General features: G+C 33.5%; 1 protein-coding gene across 2 annotated transcripts; it reads left to right on the top strand.

Moving 5' to 3' along the window:
* The first annotated feature begins 12908 nt into the window (after window positions 1-12908).
* On the top strand, window positions 12909-19294 carry LOC116032568 (cysteine-rich receptor-like protein kinase 2). 2 transcript variants are annotated; one of them, XM_031275200.1, is made up of 8 exons: window positions 12909-13154; window positions 15893-16699; window positions 16805-16918; window positions 17017-17142; window positions 17264-17461; window positions 17561-17795; window positions 17885-18035; window positions 18742-19294. In XM_031275200.1, the coding sequence occupies exons 2-8, from the start codon at window positions 15922-15924 to the stop codon at window positions 19081-19083; spliced, it is 1944 nt and encodes a 647-aa protein (XP_031131060.1). In that variant the 5' UTR covers window positions 12909-13154; window positions 15893-15921; the 3' UTR covers window positions 19084-19294. The 2 variants fall into 2 exon arrangements, with proteins under 2 accessions (XP_031131060.1, XP_031131059.1); XM_031275199.1 differs by having other exon boundaries at window positions 12911-13154; window positions 17017-17156; window positions 17251-17461.
* The last annotated feature ends 587 nt before the right edge of the window (window positions 19295-19881 follow it).

The raw sequence follows: 19881 nt of genomic DNA, 5'->3' as shown, positions 1-19881 counted from the left end.
ATCTCTCATTGCATAAAGATAGGCTTTAATAGAGTTCAACGGACCGAAATTTAAAATGAAAGTTGAAACTCCAACGACGGCATTTAAGTATGTACATGGGCTTAGAATCTCCACATAAAATATGATTAACGTGTAATCATAACAAAATTCTTTCTTTCCTTTAAAAAAATAATAAATATCAAAACAGATAAATTAAACAAAACTACCGAACTATATTTACTTCGCGTATTGTACCCTGCCACACATCCTCACCCTGTTCCTAAAGTGAACCCCTTCCAATACAAAAAACGCAACACCACAAATACGTAAGGCCAAAAAGACCAGCAGTGCACTATACAAGTCAAAAACCAACACCTTACTAAACATCATTAAAAAAAGCCCAAAAATACAAAAAAAAAAAAGCAAAAAAAACAAAAAACAAAAAAACAAAAACAAAAAGAAAAGATAACCATTTTATGTATGCTAACTAGCATGACCAAACACATTACAATCATACTCCAACGCCCGTTGAATTACAAAATGCTTGTGACTATTGATGTTGGACACCATATCGTGCATAAACTTCTTACGCAAATCATTAAGCATGTGCATGTCACCTTTAACTATACCACACTCCCACCTTGAAACGCCCTGACCCAAATACGACTCCATGTGGCGCATAGTATAAATGTCACTATCCTCCAAGATAGTTTTGTTCCTCCAAGACATTTGCATACGCTTCGGTATCAGGCGTCTCACCCGATCCGCCTGCCCATGAGGACTAACACCCACAAAAAATGAGGCAAGGAATGCTCGCTACAGTGTTCACAAAGAAAACACTAGTTAGACACCTGAACGAACTTTAAGGACTAACAAATTAGGATAGTAACACCGATCTGCCACTTGTGAATGCACGACTACATACACTGAAATGCAGAGCTAACCCAACCCTCATGCACAACAAATACACCATGTTGCACAACACACCCATGACAAGTCATACACGGAACAGAAAAGAACCCCAAACACGCACAAAAAATTGGAATCAACATGAATATTACAAGATATTCGTGTCCTTACCAAGTGTGCAGGAGCGTTGTCATATCTGGACTGATTAGTACCCGGAGTAGGGCAATTATCTATGATATCCATCTTCATCTTCTTCAAGTCCACATTTATAATGTAATAGTGTCCACGATCACATAGAGAGAAAAGAAACTACAACATAAAAATATAGTCAACAACATCAAACAAAAACCATATAACCCAATACTAAAATTGAAACAAAGTCAAAGGTTACCATGTCAATGGTTGCCCAAGATTGGTGCAGAGTTATATCATAGTCTTCACGAAGGCGATCACAAAACCACCCACACCTTCAAGCTCAAAAACCATTCCAGGGGAAAATACAAATACAATACTACACACTATTCCCGAAATTTATCTCTTTTTATTCGCTGCTAATTCTCAAGAACTTTTTAACAAAATCTAAAGTCAACCACATTGGAACATGACATTATTCAAGTGAAATGGAAACAAAAGGCCCTACGCCATCACACCAACCGACCAGTGTAATCTGAAGTCAACCACATTAGAACGCCCTACGCCATCACACCTCGTTGAAGACAAATTAACTCTACAACCACCCAAAAACAAAACCCAATAATATTGCATTGATAGAGTGTAATAGTAGTAGGAACATCAATAAACATAAGCACACGAGCGAATGAACATACGACTAGGGCATAGAGAGGGAAAAAAATTACACAAATTGAACAAGTGTGCGAGTCCATTACCACATGAAAACAGAGTAAATCACACTGAATGCAACAAAATCGTCCACAAATAAGCATGGCACCAAACCCTATAGACAAAACGAAAGGGGGACGAGGGTGTACCTTCGGTCGCTGGTAGTTTCTCCCGTCGGCGTGCATTCGGTCGAAACTCGCCGTCGCCAGCCATGCAAACAAAATCAAGAGAAGACGCCGCCAAGAATCCAGTGGAGGAGCAGTCCGCCGGTCCGAGAACGGTGAACAATCAGGGTCAGCTGCGAAGATGGGAATTTTCCGCTTGGGAGAAGACCAACGTGGGCAATATGTTATAAAACTAAGAACTTAAATAAATTAGTAATAGCAAATGACCGAAACAACCCTCCTCAGCCTGAAGAATGCAAACACGTGTGCTTCTGATTTCTTTTTTAAATTAAAAACAGAATAAAACCACAACCATTAGATTAATTAAATATAAGGCTCAGATTAGTCCACAAGTCCTCACTTAACTATAGGTTCTCATTTGATACTTATTCTATATATATTCCCGTACAGAGTGTTAGAAATTTGAATTAGGAGATCTTGTAAACATGCCGTGGTCAGACATGTATGGGTGTATTGTGTGCCTTGATTTGATATATTGTATGTAATGCTAGCATATGTCGTGTGCACTCTCATATTGTGCAGAATAACTTCAAACACACGCTAATGCATAATTTTAGAACGATGAAAATATTGTTGGTATTTTCTTTTTCTAAATTGTTAAAATTATGCACAGTTATTAACAAAATATCTAGACAAAATATCAATGGTATGATTTATTTGGGAATTGTTTAAATTATGCACACTTGTTAACTAAATATAAAAATGGTAATTGTTATTACTAATTTTTTAATAAAGACATATGCCCATGCAATGGTTTTTAAATTATGAATATAAAGTTGTCTTGAATTCTCGTGGTCAGCTATGTATGTGTGTATTGTGTGACATGCCTTGATATATTGTGTGCCACGCTTGAATATGTTGTGTGCACCTTTGTATTGTGCACTATTGGTTTCTCCCTTTGATGTTTTTTTGTGTTTGTTGGTGGTAGCAAAAAAGGCTAGTGAAGCACCTTCGGTGGGGTGCTCGTCCCAACTACCAAATGATAATGAAGAATTTGTTGAAGGTCCAGCTGCTTTCTTAGAAAGGATGCGGCGGGACCCTCCAGATACTAATCTAACCCCGGAGCAACGTGGCACATGCATTACGTACGCTTCCTTTCTTCTCCTTTGTCTACCACCAAGGATTGATTTAGCTTGTTGGTTTTATGCCCTCCTTTGTCTACCACTAAGGATTGATTTGGTTTTATGCCCTCCTTTGTCTACCACCAAGGATTGATTTGGTTTTATGCCCTCCTTTGTCTACCACCAAAGATTGATTTAGCTTGTTGATTTTATGCCCTCCTTTGTCTACCACCAAGGATTGATTTTGCTTGTTGGTTTTATGCCCTGTCTTTGTCTACCACCAAGGATTGATTTTGCTTGTTGGTTTTATGCCCTATTTTGACATCACTATTTTTTTATCATGGCAGTCCCCTAAGTTTTGATAGCACACGATATTGTCCTGTGTGGCACACACCCCGTGCTCCATTTTTTTGCTCTGTGCTCAATTTTTTTGCTCGCACACGATATTGTCCTGTGTGGCACACACCCCGTGCTCCATGCACACGATATTGTCCTGTGTGGCACACACCCCGTGCTCCATTTTTTTGCTATTGTCCTGTGTGGCACACACCCCGTGCTCCATTTTTTTGCTCTGTGCTCAATTTTTTTGCTCGCACACGATATTGTCCTGTGTGGCACACACCCCCTTTAACATAATCTTGTGTGCCCATGCACTCTAACATATAGCCTAAGAGGCTTTCAGAAATACTGAAGCACAAAGAGTCAACAATCGCCTCCACTAAGGCTCGAACACACTCCCTTCCATATGAGAGTGTAAACCGGGTGCCACTAGACCACAAGGTCTTTGGCATATTTACAATCTTAATAAGAGCCAATAATGTTAGGGTTATAACGGGAAGAAAAGAATGTTGGTGTAATTATTTACTTAAAACGAATGGTTCATATTATTTTGATTTTAGTAATCTTTTATGATTTTCGTTCTTTACCCTGGCCTCTATTATATTATTTTGTTCCCTTAAATAACCTCACATTTCGTTAACTTTTAACTTTAGTAACGGAATATTCCGTTAACTTTAACTTACCCATTAATTTTTATAAGTAAGGTCTTAGGTTCGAATCTCATCTTAATCAGAGTTGGTATAATTGTTAAACATATACTAAGAATATGTTAGAGTATATTATTGAAAATTAAGTACCCATTCTATTACTCTTATAGGCTTATTAAATTAAATAAATTATGCATTTCTTTAATTTAGATGTTTACAATGCCTTTATTCAAAAAAAATATTCATTATAAAAAAAATTAAAAAAGAGATATAATTTAATTAGTTATATTATATTGTCTTTATTTTCTACAATAAAAATTATTCATTATCAAAAAAATTTAAAAAGAGATATAATTTCATTAGTTATATAGTCTTTATTTTCTACAATAAAAATTATTCATTATAAAAAAAATTTAAAAAGAGATATAATTTCATTATTTATATTGTCTTTATTTTCTACAATGCAAAAATTCATTACTTTCAAATTCATTAATTAATTATATTTACTACATTATTCATTATTGTCTTTTTACATTATCTTGTAATTAAATATTCTGTATAATGTTATGATGCGTACACGGATTGCTTCCCGCAATAAGTGCACACTCAAGGAATCACTCAAGAACCCTTCGTGTCCAAAAGAGGATCTTACCTTGTAGACTCTTGGATTTTGAGATCCCAACTCTACAAATGTCTCACCAAACTAACAAATAATACTCTCAACCCTAAGATTATTAAGCAAGGCTAAGAATTAGAGTATTAGGAATCTAGCACTAGAATTAAGATACAAAAATAAAATTAGCTATATAATATGAGTAATAGTATTCTTTTTGGGTTTTTTTGGATATGTGTGTAAATATAAAGAACAAGATAAGGGGATAAACTAGCTTCTCACTAGCCTACCAAGATTGAATGCTTCTCACAAACAACCTAAACTTCAATGCACTTCTCATGCAAAGAAAAGAGAGAAATTTCACTCAAATTGAATTCTTACAAGGTGTGTCTCAAACCATTGGGTTTATGGGGTATTTATAGGGGAAAATAAGGTATTAAATATTCTAGGTCATTAATCCCACCCAAAATAAAAAATTACAACTTTGTAAAAGTAATTCCCACCCAAAATTAAAAATACAAAATAATTCCCCACCCAAAATTAAAATACAAAATAATTTCCCACCCAAAATTAAAAATACAACATTTTGCAAAAGTAATTTCCACCCAAAAATAAAAAATACAATTCTTGCAAAGTAGTTTCCCACCTAAAAAAAATACACCTTGCAAATAATTTCACACCGGGAAATTTGATCTGATACTGAAGTCTGAATTGTCTTCAAAAGTTTTTATGTGAAGACAATTGAATAGAATTATTTTTCCAGATTGATCTTCTTCTTCACAAAAAGATGTTGGACTCCAATCTGTTTCCACAAAAGTGTTAAAAGCCTCTTGAATCTTCCTTGACTTAGATCTTGTTACCGGGCCACTCGAGACTTTTAATGGATCATTTATTTGTTGCATTCCGGTCTCATCATCCTCCCCTTCTTGAAAAAGATTCGTCCCCGAATCTGAAAATTCAAAAGGAGCTAAATCAGGAACATTAAATGTAGAAGAAACACTATGCTCACCTCGAAGATCTAATTTGTATGCATTGTCATTGATTCTTTCAAGCACTTGGAAAGGTCCATCTCCTCGAGGCATCAACTTGGACTTGCGTTGGTTTGGAAATCTGTTTTTGTTGTAGTGGATCCAAACCCAATCTCCGGGTTTAAAAATTATTGCCTTGCGTCCCTTGTTGGCCTTTTGAGCGTATTGCTCATTTTTCTTTTCAATTTGAGCTCGAACCTTGGAATGAAATTCACGAATCCCTTGAGCTTTCTTAGCAGCATCCGCACATTCCTTATCATTCACATGTAAGGGAATCAAATCTAAGGGGGTTAATGGATTAAAACCATAAGCAACCTCGAATGGTGACATATTTGTAGTGGAATGTATAGCTCGGTTATAAGCAAACTCCACATATGGTAAGCTTTCTTCCCAAGACTTGAGGTTTTTTCTAATGACTACCCTTAGAAGTTGTGTTAGAGTTCTATTCACAACTTCGATTTGGCCATCTGTTTGTGGATGACAAGCAGTAGAGTACAAAAGTTTTGTACCAAGCTTTCCCCAAAGTATTCGCCAAAAATGACTTAGAAACTTGGCATCTTGATCGGACACAATGGTGCGTGGAATCCCATGTAAACGCACTACCTCTTTGAAGAATAAATCTGCAATATGAGAGGCATCATTAGTTTTGTGACAACTAATAAAATGAGCCATTTTACTAAATCGATCAACAACAACATAGATTGAGTCATGGCCCCTTCTACTTCTAGGTAACCCTACTATAAAATCCATAGATAAATCAGTCCAGGGTTCCTTAGGAACAATTAATGGTGTGTATAACCCTTGTGGGAGAGATCGTGATTTAGCTTGTTTGCAAGTAACACATTTGCTAACAAACAATTCCACATCCCTTCTTAACTTGGGCCAAAAGAAGTGTCCATGTAGGACTTCATAAGTTTTAGTCACACCGAAGTGTCCCATTAATCCACCACTATGGGCTTCCTTAATAAACATTTCTCTTAAAGAACAATTTGGCACACACAATATATTTTCTTTGAACAAATATCCATCAAGTAGATAATATTTGCCAATTGGAGTTGTAGAACATGCCTTATATTTTTCTGCAAAATCAACATCATTACTATACAATTCTTTGAGAAATTCAAAACCAAGTAATTTGGCTTGTAATGATGAAAGTAGAGCATACCTTCGAGATAAAGCATCAGCCACTCGGTTTTCCTTACCTTGTTTATACTTGATAACATACGGAAATGCTTCAATAAACTCAAGCCATTTCGCATGTCTCTTGCTTAACTTACCTTGCCCCCTAAGGTGTTTGAGTGCCTCATGATCGGAGTGTATGACAAACTCTTTAAACCATAGGTAATGCTCCCAAGTCTCAAGAGTTCTTACAAGTGCATATAACTCCTTATCATATGTAGAGTAATTAAGTGCAGGACCACTTAATTTCTCACTAAAGTAGGCAATAGGATGTCCTTCTTGCATAAGAACAGCTCCAATACCTATCCCAGATGCATCACACTCAATCTCAAAAGTTTTATCAAAGTTTGGTAACGAAAGTACCTGAGCAGAACACAATTTTTCCTTGAGGGTTTGAAAGGCTTGTTCTTGTTTAGGGCCCCATTCAAATTTAACATCTTTTTTCACAAGTTCATTCAACGGGGCTGCAATTGTACTGAAGTCCTTGACAAATCTCCGATAGAAACTGGCAAGACCATGGAAACTACGGACTTCAGTTGCTGTTTTTGGTGTTGGCCAATCTCGAATTGCTTGTATCTTGGTCTCATCCACTTCAATGCCTTTAGAACTTACTATAAAACCAAGAAAAACAACACTTTCCACACCAAAATAGCATTTCTCAAGGTTAGCATACAATTGTTCTCTTCTTAAAACAAGAAAGACTTCTTTAAGATGTATTATATGCTTTTGAGGGTCTTTGCTGTAAATGAGAATATCATCAAAATACACAACAACAAATTTTCCAATAAAATTCCTAAGAACATGGTTCATCAATCTCATGAAGGTGCTAGGGGCATTTGTTAATCCAAACGGCATAACTAACCATTCATAGAGACCATTTTTAGTCTTGAAGGCAGTTTTCCATTCATCTCCCTTTTGCATTCTAATTTGATGATAACCTCTTCTTAGATCTATTTTACTGAAAATTTCAGCCCCATGTAATTCATCAAGCATATCATCTAACCTAGGAATAGGATAGCGATACTTTACCGTGATGTTATTGATGGCGCGACAATCAACACACATCCGCCACGTGCCATCTTTCTTTGGTACAAGTAGTACGGGTACAGCACATGGATTGAGGCTTTCTTGGATGAATCCAGCTTGTAACAACTCATCAACTTGTCGTTGAATCTCCTTGGCCTCGTCAGGATTAGTGCGATATGCCGGTCTATTAGGCAAACTTGCTCCAGGTATGAGATCAATTTGATGCTCAATCCCACGAATTGGAGGTAACCCCTTTGGTAACTCTTCAGGAAAGACATCTGCAAATTCAGAAAGCAAAGCAGAAACATCAGAAGGGATAATTTCACTTTTAATAACATTTAAACAAATATCAATCGGGTAAAGTAAGAAAACTCCCTCTCCCCTTCTTAAGGCTTGCTCCACTTCTCCCTTTGTCATGAGCAAATTATGAGAGGATTGCGTAGTGTCCTTCTTCATCCCTTCCTTTCTTTGCTTCTTCTCATGAGCTATGGTATTTTGTTTTCCACTAGTGGTTTCCTTCATGGCCTCTTTTGCCTTTTGGGCAAGTTCTTCTCTCAATTTTTTTGATTGCACTTGTAGGTTGTACACTTCTTTTGGTGCTAGTGGAGTCAAAGTATACTTCTTACCTCCTTTATGAATGGTGTACTTGTTTGTCTTACCATGGTGTAAGGTGTCTCGGTCATATTGCCATGGCCGACCAAGCAAGATGTGATAAGCATGCATTGGGATGACATCACATAACACATCATCTTGATATTTTCCAATAGAAATAGAAATGAGGGCTTGTTTGTGTACCTTGATGGATCATTTATTTGTTGCATTCAGGTCTCATCATGTTATATAATTTTTTACCAAGTATTCTATGAATAACATAGAAAAAAATTAATTTGAAACAAATCATATTAACTACGTAGAGAGAATTTGTTGACAAAGAAGACATTCAAATAACCCAATAAATTGAAACGAGAAACTACCCCGTAATATTTTTTGGACTACATCACAGTTGTTCACTTTAAAGGTAAATCGTATTTCTTTATTAATATGATTTAAAATGTATAAATTTTTATTACCAAAAGTAGTATTTGTTTATACTATCATTTTTAGACCAAGTATTTTGACTATAGGTTTTACAAAATTGCAAACATTTATTTTAGTGACAATTATAATCAATCTCTCATATATTATCTTGCATTCATATACTTTGAATTACCGATTTAAATAAACAAATTCAACATTTAATTATATATGCATGAACATCTCCTATATAATCTTGTATTGATATACTTTGAATTACTTATTTAAAAATAAATATTGGGCATTATCCTATTCGCGCAACGCGCATTAAAAAACTAGTATATATATAATCTTGATCAAATGTGAACTAAGTTTCTCGTGACAAGTGTAGACTATCTAATTTGATCCATCCATCTAGGATGATCAATGGCTAAAAAATGACAAGGTTAATTTTATAAATATTAGTATAAGGGAATAAACTTATTTAGGAATTCCATGCATCTATTTCTTTAACGTAACAAAATTAATTAGACCAAATCTATTACTTTTCTAAACTAGCACCAGTAACACAATTGCACATGAGACATTATCAACAAAAAAAGAGGACAAGGAATGAAGACGAAGACGAAGACAATAAAAAATTCATCCAAGAGCGAATGTGAGTGTAAAACTAGTCTATTTAGAGATTCCAATCAGGTTAGGCTATTTGGTTTCGGACTAATCGATATTTTCACTCTTTTGTTTTTCAGGTTGGCACTAACCCTAAACCGGCAAATTTTACTGTGGACCACAGTCCATATAGTAATGTGGTCCATAAAATAAGTATCATTTTAATTACACTTCAGTTTCATTTGATAATATTGCTCTATTTTTTTGTTTCATTTTCCACACACACTAGTTTCATTATAGTAATACCAAAGTATAATTTTAATTCTACTACAGTTTCATTTGACAATATACAATATTGTATAAGCTCTATTTTGTAGTTTCATTTTCTACATACACTAGTTTAATTATAATAATGCTAAAGTATTATTTTAATTACACTCCACGTTCATTTTACAATATATGTTATTGTATGGCTCTGAAATTTAGTTTCATTTTCCACACAAACTAGTTTCATTTTAACAACACTAAAGTATCATTTTAATTATACTACAGTTTTATTTAACAATATACATTGTTGAATGAGCTCTGTTTTTTAGTTTTATTTTTCACGCATAGTAGTTTCATTTTAGCAACACTAAACTAACATTTTAATTATACTACAGTTTCATTTCACGACCATGGTCCACATGGCACTATGGACCATGATCCACTATATAACAATTGACCTAAACCTCATCCTTTCAGACTTATCGAGCGAGCTAAACCACTGAACTAAAATTGAAAAATGAGAGATGGGTACCCACATTCGGTGGAGTAGGATGAGTTTTGAAAAATTCACCCACAACGTCGACGGCCTGGGATTTATTTCATGATATGTAACGATACAAGGCACCTTATAAATTCACTACACGACATGTAAATATGTATTGTTATTGGTAGGGATGCCAATCTGGCTAGTCCGTTTGGTTTCAATTTTGGGCTAGCCCTATTGAGCTTCGGGATGTTAGACTTATCGTTTTGAGCTAATCGAGAGTTTTTTTGTCAAGTTTAAAATTCTTGACCCTAACCTTAAAACCTCAGGTAGTCGGGCTTATCGGACAGACTCCACTAAAACTTTTGACTTTTTGAAATTAACATTTTAAACTTTCAATTTTAATAAACTAACACATTTGCACTAATAAATATAAATTTATACATCATTTAATCAACTTAAACTCTCATTTCTAAATTCCAACTAAAAATAATTAATATATTTACACTATAATATAAAATTTATAGTGAGTTTTTAATTTTCCATTATTTATTTTCATAAAAAAATATTTTATTTTGTAATGTATTTATTAAAATTTTAATTAAAAAATACTTCATAGTAAAGATGAGCTTATCTATAAACTCCATGATGTTATGTTCTGCATTACTTTTATAACAAAGATCCACTTTTGCATTCTCATGAACAATGGAACTTTTGTGGCAACTTCAAATGGCCCTCTTACATGTGTTCCTAATCATTCTACTAGCTGAAGCATTAGCCTATAAGGAAGCTTTGCTTTCTCGTGGATAAAGAATAAGGGTTTGAACAATGCATGTGTGAAAACGGATTTCCAAAATTTATTCCATAGCATCACCGGAAAATTCAATGATATAACTTATTTATATTTTGTTTATTGTGATTGTGTTATATTATTAAAGTCTAAAAAAAAAAAAAAATACTAAAGTCTAGTAATTTTTGCTCTATTAGTTTTGTTCGTAGACCAGTGAACCAATTGGCTCATGTTTTGGTTAAGGCAGTTGTCTCTTACCCTAGTCTTTTGGTACGAGAGTTATTCCTTCTTGATTGTATTTTATATTTAATTCATTAATGATAACACATTTTTTGCTTTAGAAAAAAAAAACAGAACAAAAAAAAAACAAAACTAATGCATAGGTAGTCATAGAGTATTCCTAAGAATAAAACTTTTTATCAAACAATGAAATATGCATATCTATGATATTTGTGAAAATAGAGTCAAATAAACTCTACGGTGTAAACAAGAGGTTGTATGAATGACGTGTAAAGTAATATATATGGGTTTAAAATGTTGACTTTAAGGGATTGGGTGCTATGTTGCACACAAATACAATAACGAAAGTCAAAACTGGTCACCAAGTCTAAGAGATAATCCAGAATCTATATATTCAATTAATTCGAGTAATTATCAACAACGACAAAACAAGTAAATTAAGAATTTAAACACAAGATAAAAAGATAATTAAACAAGGAAGCATAATCTTCTAGATGCAATATAATCTATTAGGATGAGGGTAAATCAGAAAAATGAAAGAAATGTATAAAAGAATCTTTGGGTAAAACAAGGGTTATTATTATTATTATTATTATTATTATTATTATTATTATTTTGACCAAATTCAAATTTTGATTTTTAAAAATTTATGTAACATGGTGTAAATAAGAGTTAATTCCATTTTTTGTCATAGATTTATAGGTGATGATTCACTTTTAGTCTTTTTTTTTATTAAAACATTCAATTTTGGTCCTAGTATTATTATGACATGATATTTTTGGTCCTTTATCAACAAATCAATTTAAATATCGTTAAATACAATGACATTTTCATCTTCAATTATGAATGCTTTCAAAAAATAAACATAAAAAATATACCGGTTCAACATACTTTGTATAAAAAAGATTGAAATGTTTGTGTATTTAACGATATTTCAACGATTTTGTTGCTGAAGAACTAAATTTGGTCATGCCATAATAATACTATGACCAAATGAGGAAGTTCTAATAAAAAAAAGACTAAAAGTGGATTGTCACATATAAATCTAGGACCAAAAATGAAATTAACTCTGTAAATAAACTCTAACAAAAATGGACTAAAAATGGAACTGCATAACGAAAGAAATAAAATAAATAAGGGAGTTTTGAAAAAACATATTTAATTGAGATTTGTCTAATTGATGTTTGATGTTCAGAGCAGAAGAAGGCCCGCTATAATAATGAAATGAAATGTTAAACATGGTTCAAAAAATAGAGAGGTAATTTTGTCTCAAAGTTATTTTTTTCCTTTTTAAAATTCATTAAATTGAAATACCAAGGAAGACCACTAATTCCATAAAAATGAGTTAATTTCAATTCCGTAAAATTATAATTCCCTCCAACTAACCATCCCATAAAAATATGAATCAAAGACTTACAAAGAGTTTTGAAAAATCTAGATTGAATACCTCCCGACTTTTATTAAAGTTTTTGAAAATTTATAAAAGCCTTGATAAAATAGATGAAAGCTGCAATATTGTATTAAGTGTTTAATCATAAACTGTACAGATTACACAAATATATATACCAAAGGAATCATAAATCTACTGAGACAGAGAATTATACTGTGACTCAACCTAGAGTCCTAATAAAATACACCCTAAAAGCTAAGATATTTTCTTATTTCCACACCCAAGAGAGAGAGAAAAAAAAAAACGGGATTATTTTATTTTCTTCGACTTGACTTACCACTTTACCAGTCGAGTCGACCATCATTGCGTATTGATTGTAGCTTCTTCCATTCATACATATGTTTTCTCTATTCTTTCGTTCCTTCAAATACTCTGCTGTGCTGCCCTCTTTGATATGTATAGCCGCGGGCGGGGCGAAAAGAATTGAAGCAATAATTAAGGATCTTCATCGGATAATCTGAACCTGAATGAATTTCGGCAAATCCGTGAAAGAGGTGTGTTATATACCCTAGTAATCTCCGTCTTCTTTTCTTTTGCCGCATATCTTCACTGAGTTTCTTCTTAAATCATATCGCTCTCGATTTCGATTTTTCACGTCTTTGTTGCATTAATTAAAAACATAAAAGAATTGAAGATTCTATTTCAAGCTCTGCAGATTCTGCGATATATATTTAATTGGCTGTTGAATCTCATTGAAAATTTGTAATTTTTTTTAATTTCTTTTTTTTTTGGGGAAAACATTAAAATTGTAGTGCTTTAGTGAACCAAAACACAGCGTATTATTGGAGGACTAAAAAACATTATAGCAACAATACTAATTTCCTAAATTTTTGTAAATTGAAAATTTTCGAAATAACTTATTTGATTTATTTATTATTTATGTCTATTTGTCTTTGTTTTTAAATGAAACTTAAATTTTACTATAGTATTTGTTATATATATTTTTCCAAAATAATTATATATATAAATATAAATATAATTGTGCTTTACTCTTCGTTAGAAAAAAAACAACTTTAATAAAAAAAATTGTTTTTTAAAAAGTAAAAATACAGCTATAATTATAGGTACAGTAAAATTTTAAAATATTTCGTTTCCTTTTCTTTGAATCAGCCCTTGATTTTGTTTTATAATTCGTCAATTTAGGGTTTTGGTCAAATCTGACACCCGCAAATTTCTAAAATAGCTTTCTAAAAAAGGGACCAACACATTACATTATTACATGGAAAATCCAATCCCAACTCGAATTAGAAAAGTTTTCCTAAAGTTGCAATTAGCTGTAAAATTTTGACTTTCTAATAAATAGGCTTTTCAAATAGAGAAAGAAAAAATCAAATTTACCTTTATAAGTTACGGACGGCAAATTATTGTGTGGACCACAGTCTAAAACGATATCGTTTAGAATAATGAAGATTTTAGGGGTAAGATAATGTATTGTATGAGTTAGAATAATGAATTGTATGTGTTAGAATAATGTATTTTATGAGTTAGAATAATGAATTGTATGTGTTAGAATAATGTATTTTATGAGGTTCTCCAAAAAAAAATAATGTATTTTATGAGTAAATAATGTATAATGTACTTTATGTGATAGAATAATGAAATTTATGAGGTAAGATAATGTATTTTATGTGTTACAATAATGTATTTTATGAGTTAGAAGGTACTTTATGTGTTTTTAGACCGTGGTCCACACAACCACGCAATATTGATTGGTTACAGACTTATAGTAATTGGTATATTATAATTGGCCTTTTGGTATTATATCAGTTATTACTGTTGATGTCATCATTGACATTGGCTTTGGACTCAAGAAATTTGCTAATTCTAGAATGCCCCACCTAACCAAAATATCAGTGATTGATATACTATATATCTCTATAGTATATTGCTTTTAATTATTAAATTAGTAAACAATCAATATTTGTACATTTTAAGAAAAGAATTACAAATATACTCTTGTATTTTTATATTTGCATATATTTCAAGCGTGTTTTGTATCTTATAGTTTTAAAATTGAGGCGTGTTTTGTATCTTATAGTTTTAAAATTGTCAATTTATGTGTATAATGTCCCTATTAAAATACCGTTTAATATATATACTTTCTAACATGCATGGTGTAGTATTATGTATAAGGCTTAAAATTAAAACTAAAAAAATTGTTATTTTTATTGATTATAAATTGATTACACTGAAAGTGAGTTAATAAATATTTCAAAATTAATCAAATGGAAAAAAAAAATAAAAATTGAATACAATAATAATATGTTAAAAATAAATAAATATTAGCTAATGATTTTAGTAGAATCTAATGTAATATGACTCTAATTTAAATGGAAATATCATTGGATTATTGAGATAACAAGAGTAACTACAGTGCAATTTTAGCAAGTGGGGCAACCCTAATCGAGTTAGTCTGACAAATTATGTGTCTGCCTTTAATAGATTATGTGCATGTAAATAAATTGAAGGCACATAATATATTAACTGCAGACACATAATATGCAGTTAACATATTATGTATATGCAATTAAAATATTATGTGTTTGTAGTTAATAAATTATGTGTCTTCAATTTACAGACACATTATTTATTAACGAAGACACATAATATGTTAATTGATAGAGTAATGCTAGATACCCCTCCTATTTTTCCCTCCAATCTATCCCTCATGAATCATGATGTGTCATTAATTAATTGGTTACTAATTTTTTTTTTAATTAGTGGTGGGTTGGCAACTCATGGTACCCAATGAGTGGAAGCCACATCAGGAGGGGGAAATTCAGGAGGGATAAGAAGCATTTTCCTTTATTATATATTCTCAAACTCTAGACTGGTTCACAATATAAATCTTGTTGGGCGGAGGCCGTTGAAGGGCCAAGTCCAGCAATTGGTGACTAGGGGATTGTTGGGCGAATGCCCATGAAGGGCTAAGTCCAGCACCCTGTCTCTCGAAAATGTGGCGATATATAAGGAAATAAAGTTGTGTTTTCGCTATGAGCTATAGTTTTTTGCGTAGTAATAAAGACTAGATCCTTAAAAAATTGTGCATATAAGATTGGCAGGTGCACTTGCCTTCGCAAGCTATAGCTTTTGGCGTAGTGATAAGCACTTATCATAAAAAACTTTGCAGTTAAGACTGGCAGGTCTTCGCGAGCTATAGCTTTTGGCGTAGTGGTAAAAAAATCTTGATTGCTCTTTTTAATTCTTTTCTTGTTTTTCAAATGTTGAACAGGTTTGGGATGAAAAGAACAATTTGAGAGCATGAAGGAGATAGTCCTTTCTGCTCCCATGTCATATGTTGCTTTAAAAGTACTTGTGATGATAACACTGTTTATACCAGTATCCAATGGTGCATCAAGATCTGATACCATCAAAAGAATTTGTGGAAATCAACTTATGAATAACACCACAGCTTACATCCAAACTTTCGTCGCAGCAACAGACAACGTAAACCAGCAAATCGGAACTCAAGGATGGGGCATTTCTTCAGCCGGCACAGGGCCTGATTCTAACTATGAACTAGCGCAATGCTATGGCGATCTTTCTTCACTCGACTGTGTGGAGTGTTTCACCGAAGCCCGAACTTTAATAGGCCAGTGTTTCCCTTATAATGGCGGCAGAATTTATCTCGACGGTTGCTTCATGCGTGGCGAGAATTACAGCTTCTTTCAAGAGGTTTTAGGAGCAGAGGACATGGATGTCTGTGGCAACGACACGAGAAAGGATTTGTTGTTCCAAGAGACCGCAAAAAGGGCTGTGTTGCAGGCGGTTTCAAACGCCCCCAATAGTAATGGCTATGCACGTGTTGAAATGCCGGTTTCTGAGGCGCAAAACGAGTCTTCTGCTTATGTTTTAGCCAATTGTTGGAAGACTCTAAATGCTAGTGCTTGCAAAACGTGTTTGGAAAATGCGTCTAATTCCATGTTGAAATGCTTGCCTTGGTCTGAGGGTCGTGCACTGTACACCGGATGCTTCATGAGGTACTCTGACCATGACTTTCTTAATCCTATTCCTACTAAAGAAGATTCATCAGGAAGAGGTAAGATTATTGTGCGTTCCCAAGCTGTTCGGTTTATCAACATTATATTTTAGTAGTGTTTCTTAAAATCAGTCTGATTAAGAGTCATGGCTAATTTATTTGCAGGAAATGTAGTAGTCATTGTAGTGACAACTGTTAGTTCTGTAGTCGTTTTGGTTTTGGCATTAGTCATTGGTTTTTATATCTGGAAACGAAGAAGAATAGCGATTAAAAGAAGAGGTAAGAAATGAGTACTTAATGCAGATTCCTAAATACACATATGGTCCTTGAATTGAAGTGTTTGTTGGCAATTCTTATTCTTGTACTTCTTGCATTAGGTTCAAATGATGCTGAGAATCTAGTGAATACCCTTCATGACATTAGTTTGAGCTTCAAATATTCCACACTCGAGAAAGCCACCGAATCGTTTAATGAAGCCAACAAACTCGGGCAAGGGGGATTTGGTAGTGTTTACAAGGTTTTGTTTCGATCTTGTACACACTCAATCACAAATAGATCATATTGTAGGCTCTTATTTCTTAGTGATTTTAAATGACACCATTTGATTGTAGGGGGTTTTGGCAGATGGAAGAGAGATTGCGGTCAAAAGGCTAATTTTAAACTACAAACATCGAGCATCGGATTTCTACAATGAAGTTAATATCATTAGTAGTGTAGAGCACAAGAATCTGATAAGGCTATTGGGTTGTAGTTGTTCCGGACCCGAAAGCCTTCTTGTGTATGAATTTCTGCCAAATCTAAGTCTTGATCGATTCATTTTCGGTGAGTTAATAATGTTGAATTTTGCATGATTATATTATATATATGCTTGTTAGTGTAAGCAATTGAGATATGAACATGCTTTGTTATCACATTTGGCAGATGAAAACAAAGCCAAAGAGTTAAATTGGGAAAAGAGACTCAACATAATGTTAGGGACAGCAGAAGGCTTGGTGCACCTCCATGAAAACTCGAGTACACGCATTATTCATAGAGATATCAAGGCCAGCAATATCTTGTTGGACTCGAGGTTTCGTCCTAAAATTGCAGATTTTGGGTTAGCGAGATCTTTTGAAGAAGATAAAAGTCATATAAGCACTGCTGTTGCAGGAACATTGTGGGTAACTAGTACTACTATTTCGAAACATAACATTTCAGCTCGCTTCAAAGCGATGGCTAATTTTCTTACTTAACGTTATTTTACAGGGGTTATCTGCCTCCAGAGTATCTAGTACACGGACAATTATCTGAGAAGGTAGACGTTTACAGCTTCGGAGTATTATTGTTAGAAATTGTAACAGGGAAGCAAAACAACATGAGCAGAAATACAGAATACACGGACAGTTTGGTGAATATAGTAAGTTTCAACACCATACATGTAGCTAGATTAATTGCTTTTTGTCTACACGAGCTTAGCTTACTGGTTCAGTAGGCAGTATTTAGGACAAGAATCAAGGTTTGAAACAGTGTGGGGATTATCCCTAAAGTGGGTAGATCCCTTGTGTGCTCGGGCATTTTTACATCCTCCCAAATGTTGTTTATTCTATGGACCATAGTCTACACAATTGTGGTGACCAATAAGTCTGAAAGTACATTATTTTGTATACTACCAAATAATATACATTCAATACACAAATAATATACTTTTTGTATATTAAAAATATACATTCTATTCATGAAACGTACATTATTATTTGAGTACTGACAATATAGTAGTTTGTATACTATCAAATAATGTACATTCAGTACACAAATTATATACTTTTAGTATATTAAAAATATACCTTGTATTTATGAAATGTACATTATTTGAATATTGAAAGTATATTATTTTGTATACTGTCAAATAATATACAATATACAAGTAATGTACTTTTAGTATCTTAAAAATGTATCTTGTATTTATGGTCCACAAAAAAGTTTGCCCCAAATGCTCTGTCTGGCCCTTGGCGTTGGGATTCTTTTGCCCTCTTTTGGGGCAAGATTAATTTCTTTCTAGCTAAACTTTGAAAGGATTAATGAATAAGCTAAGGTTTAACATATATTTCCATGACTTATTATAGGTATGGAAGCATTTCCAAGAAGAGAGAGTGGATGAGTTGTTTGACCCAAACCTAATCCTTAATAACTACCGCAATATAGATGTTAAGAATGAAGCTCTAAGGGCAGTTCATATAGGGCTATTGTGTACCCAAGAGGTGGCATCACTAAGGCCACCCATGTCCAAGGCATTACAAATGCTTTTGAAGAAGGAAGAAGAGTTGCCTTTGCCCACTAATCCTCCCTTCATAAATGACAAAATCATGCAATTAAACAGTGATTGGGATAGTCCCACATTCCCTCTCAGAGAAGGTGATTCCGCTTCAATTGCCAGCATGTTTCACAGCTCTTTCTACCCTAGGTGATGAATATATAGTAGTTTTGATTTGAAATCAATGAACTTAAAGCATAGCATATATGGAGATGATGGAAAAGAAAATTCTGCTTCTTGCCTATGTTATTGGAATTGAAGCATCTATGTAACCATACTTTATGAGAGCAAGAAGTATAGTGATGTGGTATAGATGATATTTGGAATGTATCTATTATTTAATATAATTATTGAGATTATGTCAATTTCTATTTTCTCTCAAGGCTACCAAGCTTAACCCATTAGGAATATTAAGTACGTGACAAAATGGTAATTATGTAGCAAACTAGCAATGAATGCTGAAGGATATGGTGATGCCAGCTCAGCTGACCACGTGGAAAGTAATCACCTAATGCGTTTAGAGCATCCCTACTAGGGGATAATATTGAGTTTATGTCAGGAGATATTACACATGGCAAGAAAGAGAAATGGAAAGAGATAATATTGAGTTTATGTCAGGAGATATTACACATGGCAAGAAAGAGAAATGGAAAGAGAGTGAAATTGAAGCTTCTGCAGAGTGGAGTTATTGGCATAGTAAAATCCTGCATGCAGTCCAAAATCAATCGCAAGAAATGTGCGTGGAGGCCAAAGTAGGCGCCCAGTAGCGGGCGCGTCGGGCACGCCTGACTTTCTGTTATTTTTATTTTTAAAAAAAAAATTTATATTTAATTTATTTTTTTTCCTCCCTCCCATCTTCTCTTTCCTAATCACACTTACAAAAACTCCTCAAAAACCGCGAATAAACTCCATTGATAAGGATGCTCTTAGTATAATTTTTCCACAAATTTTT

This window comes from Ipomoea triloba, chromosome 10 (assembly GCF_003576645.1).
Source record: "Ipomoea triloba cultivar NCNSP0323 chromosome 10, ASM357664v1".
NCBI classification, from domain to species: domain Eukaryota; kingdom Viridiplantae; phylum Streptophyta; class Magnoliopsida; order Solanales; family Convolvulaceae; genus Ipomoea; species Ipomoea triloba.
This window is presented reverse-complemented; position numbering and strand designations above follow the sequence as displayed.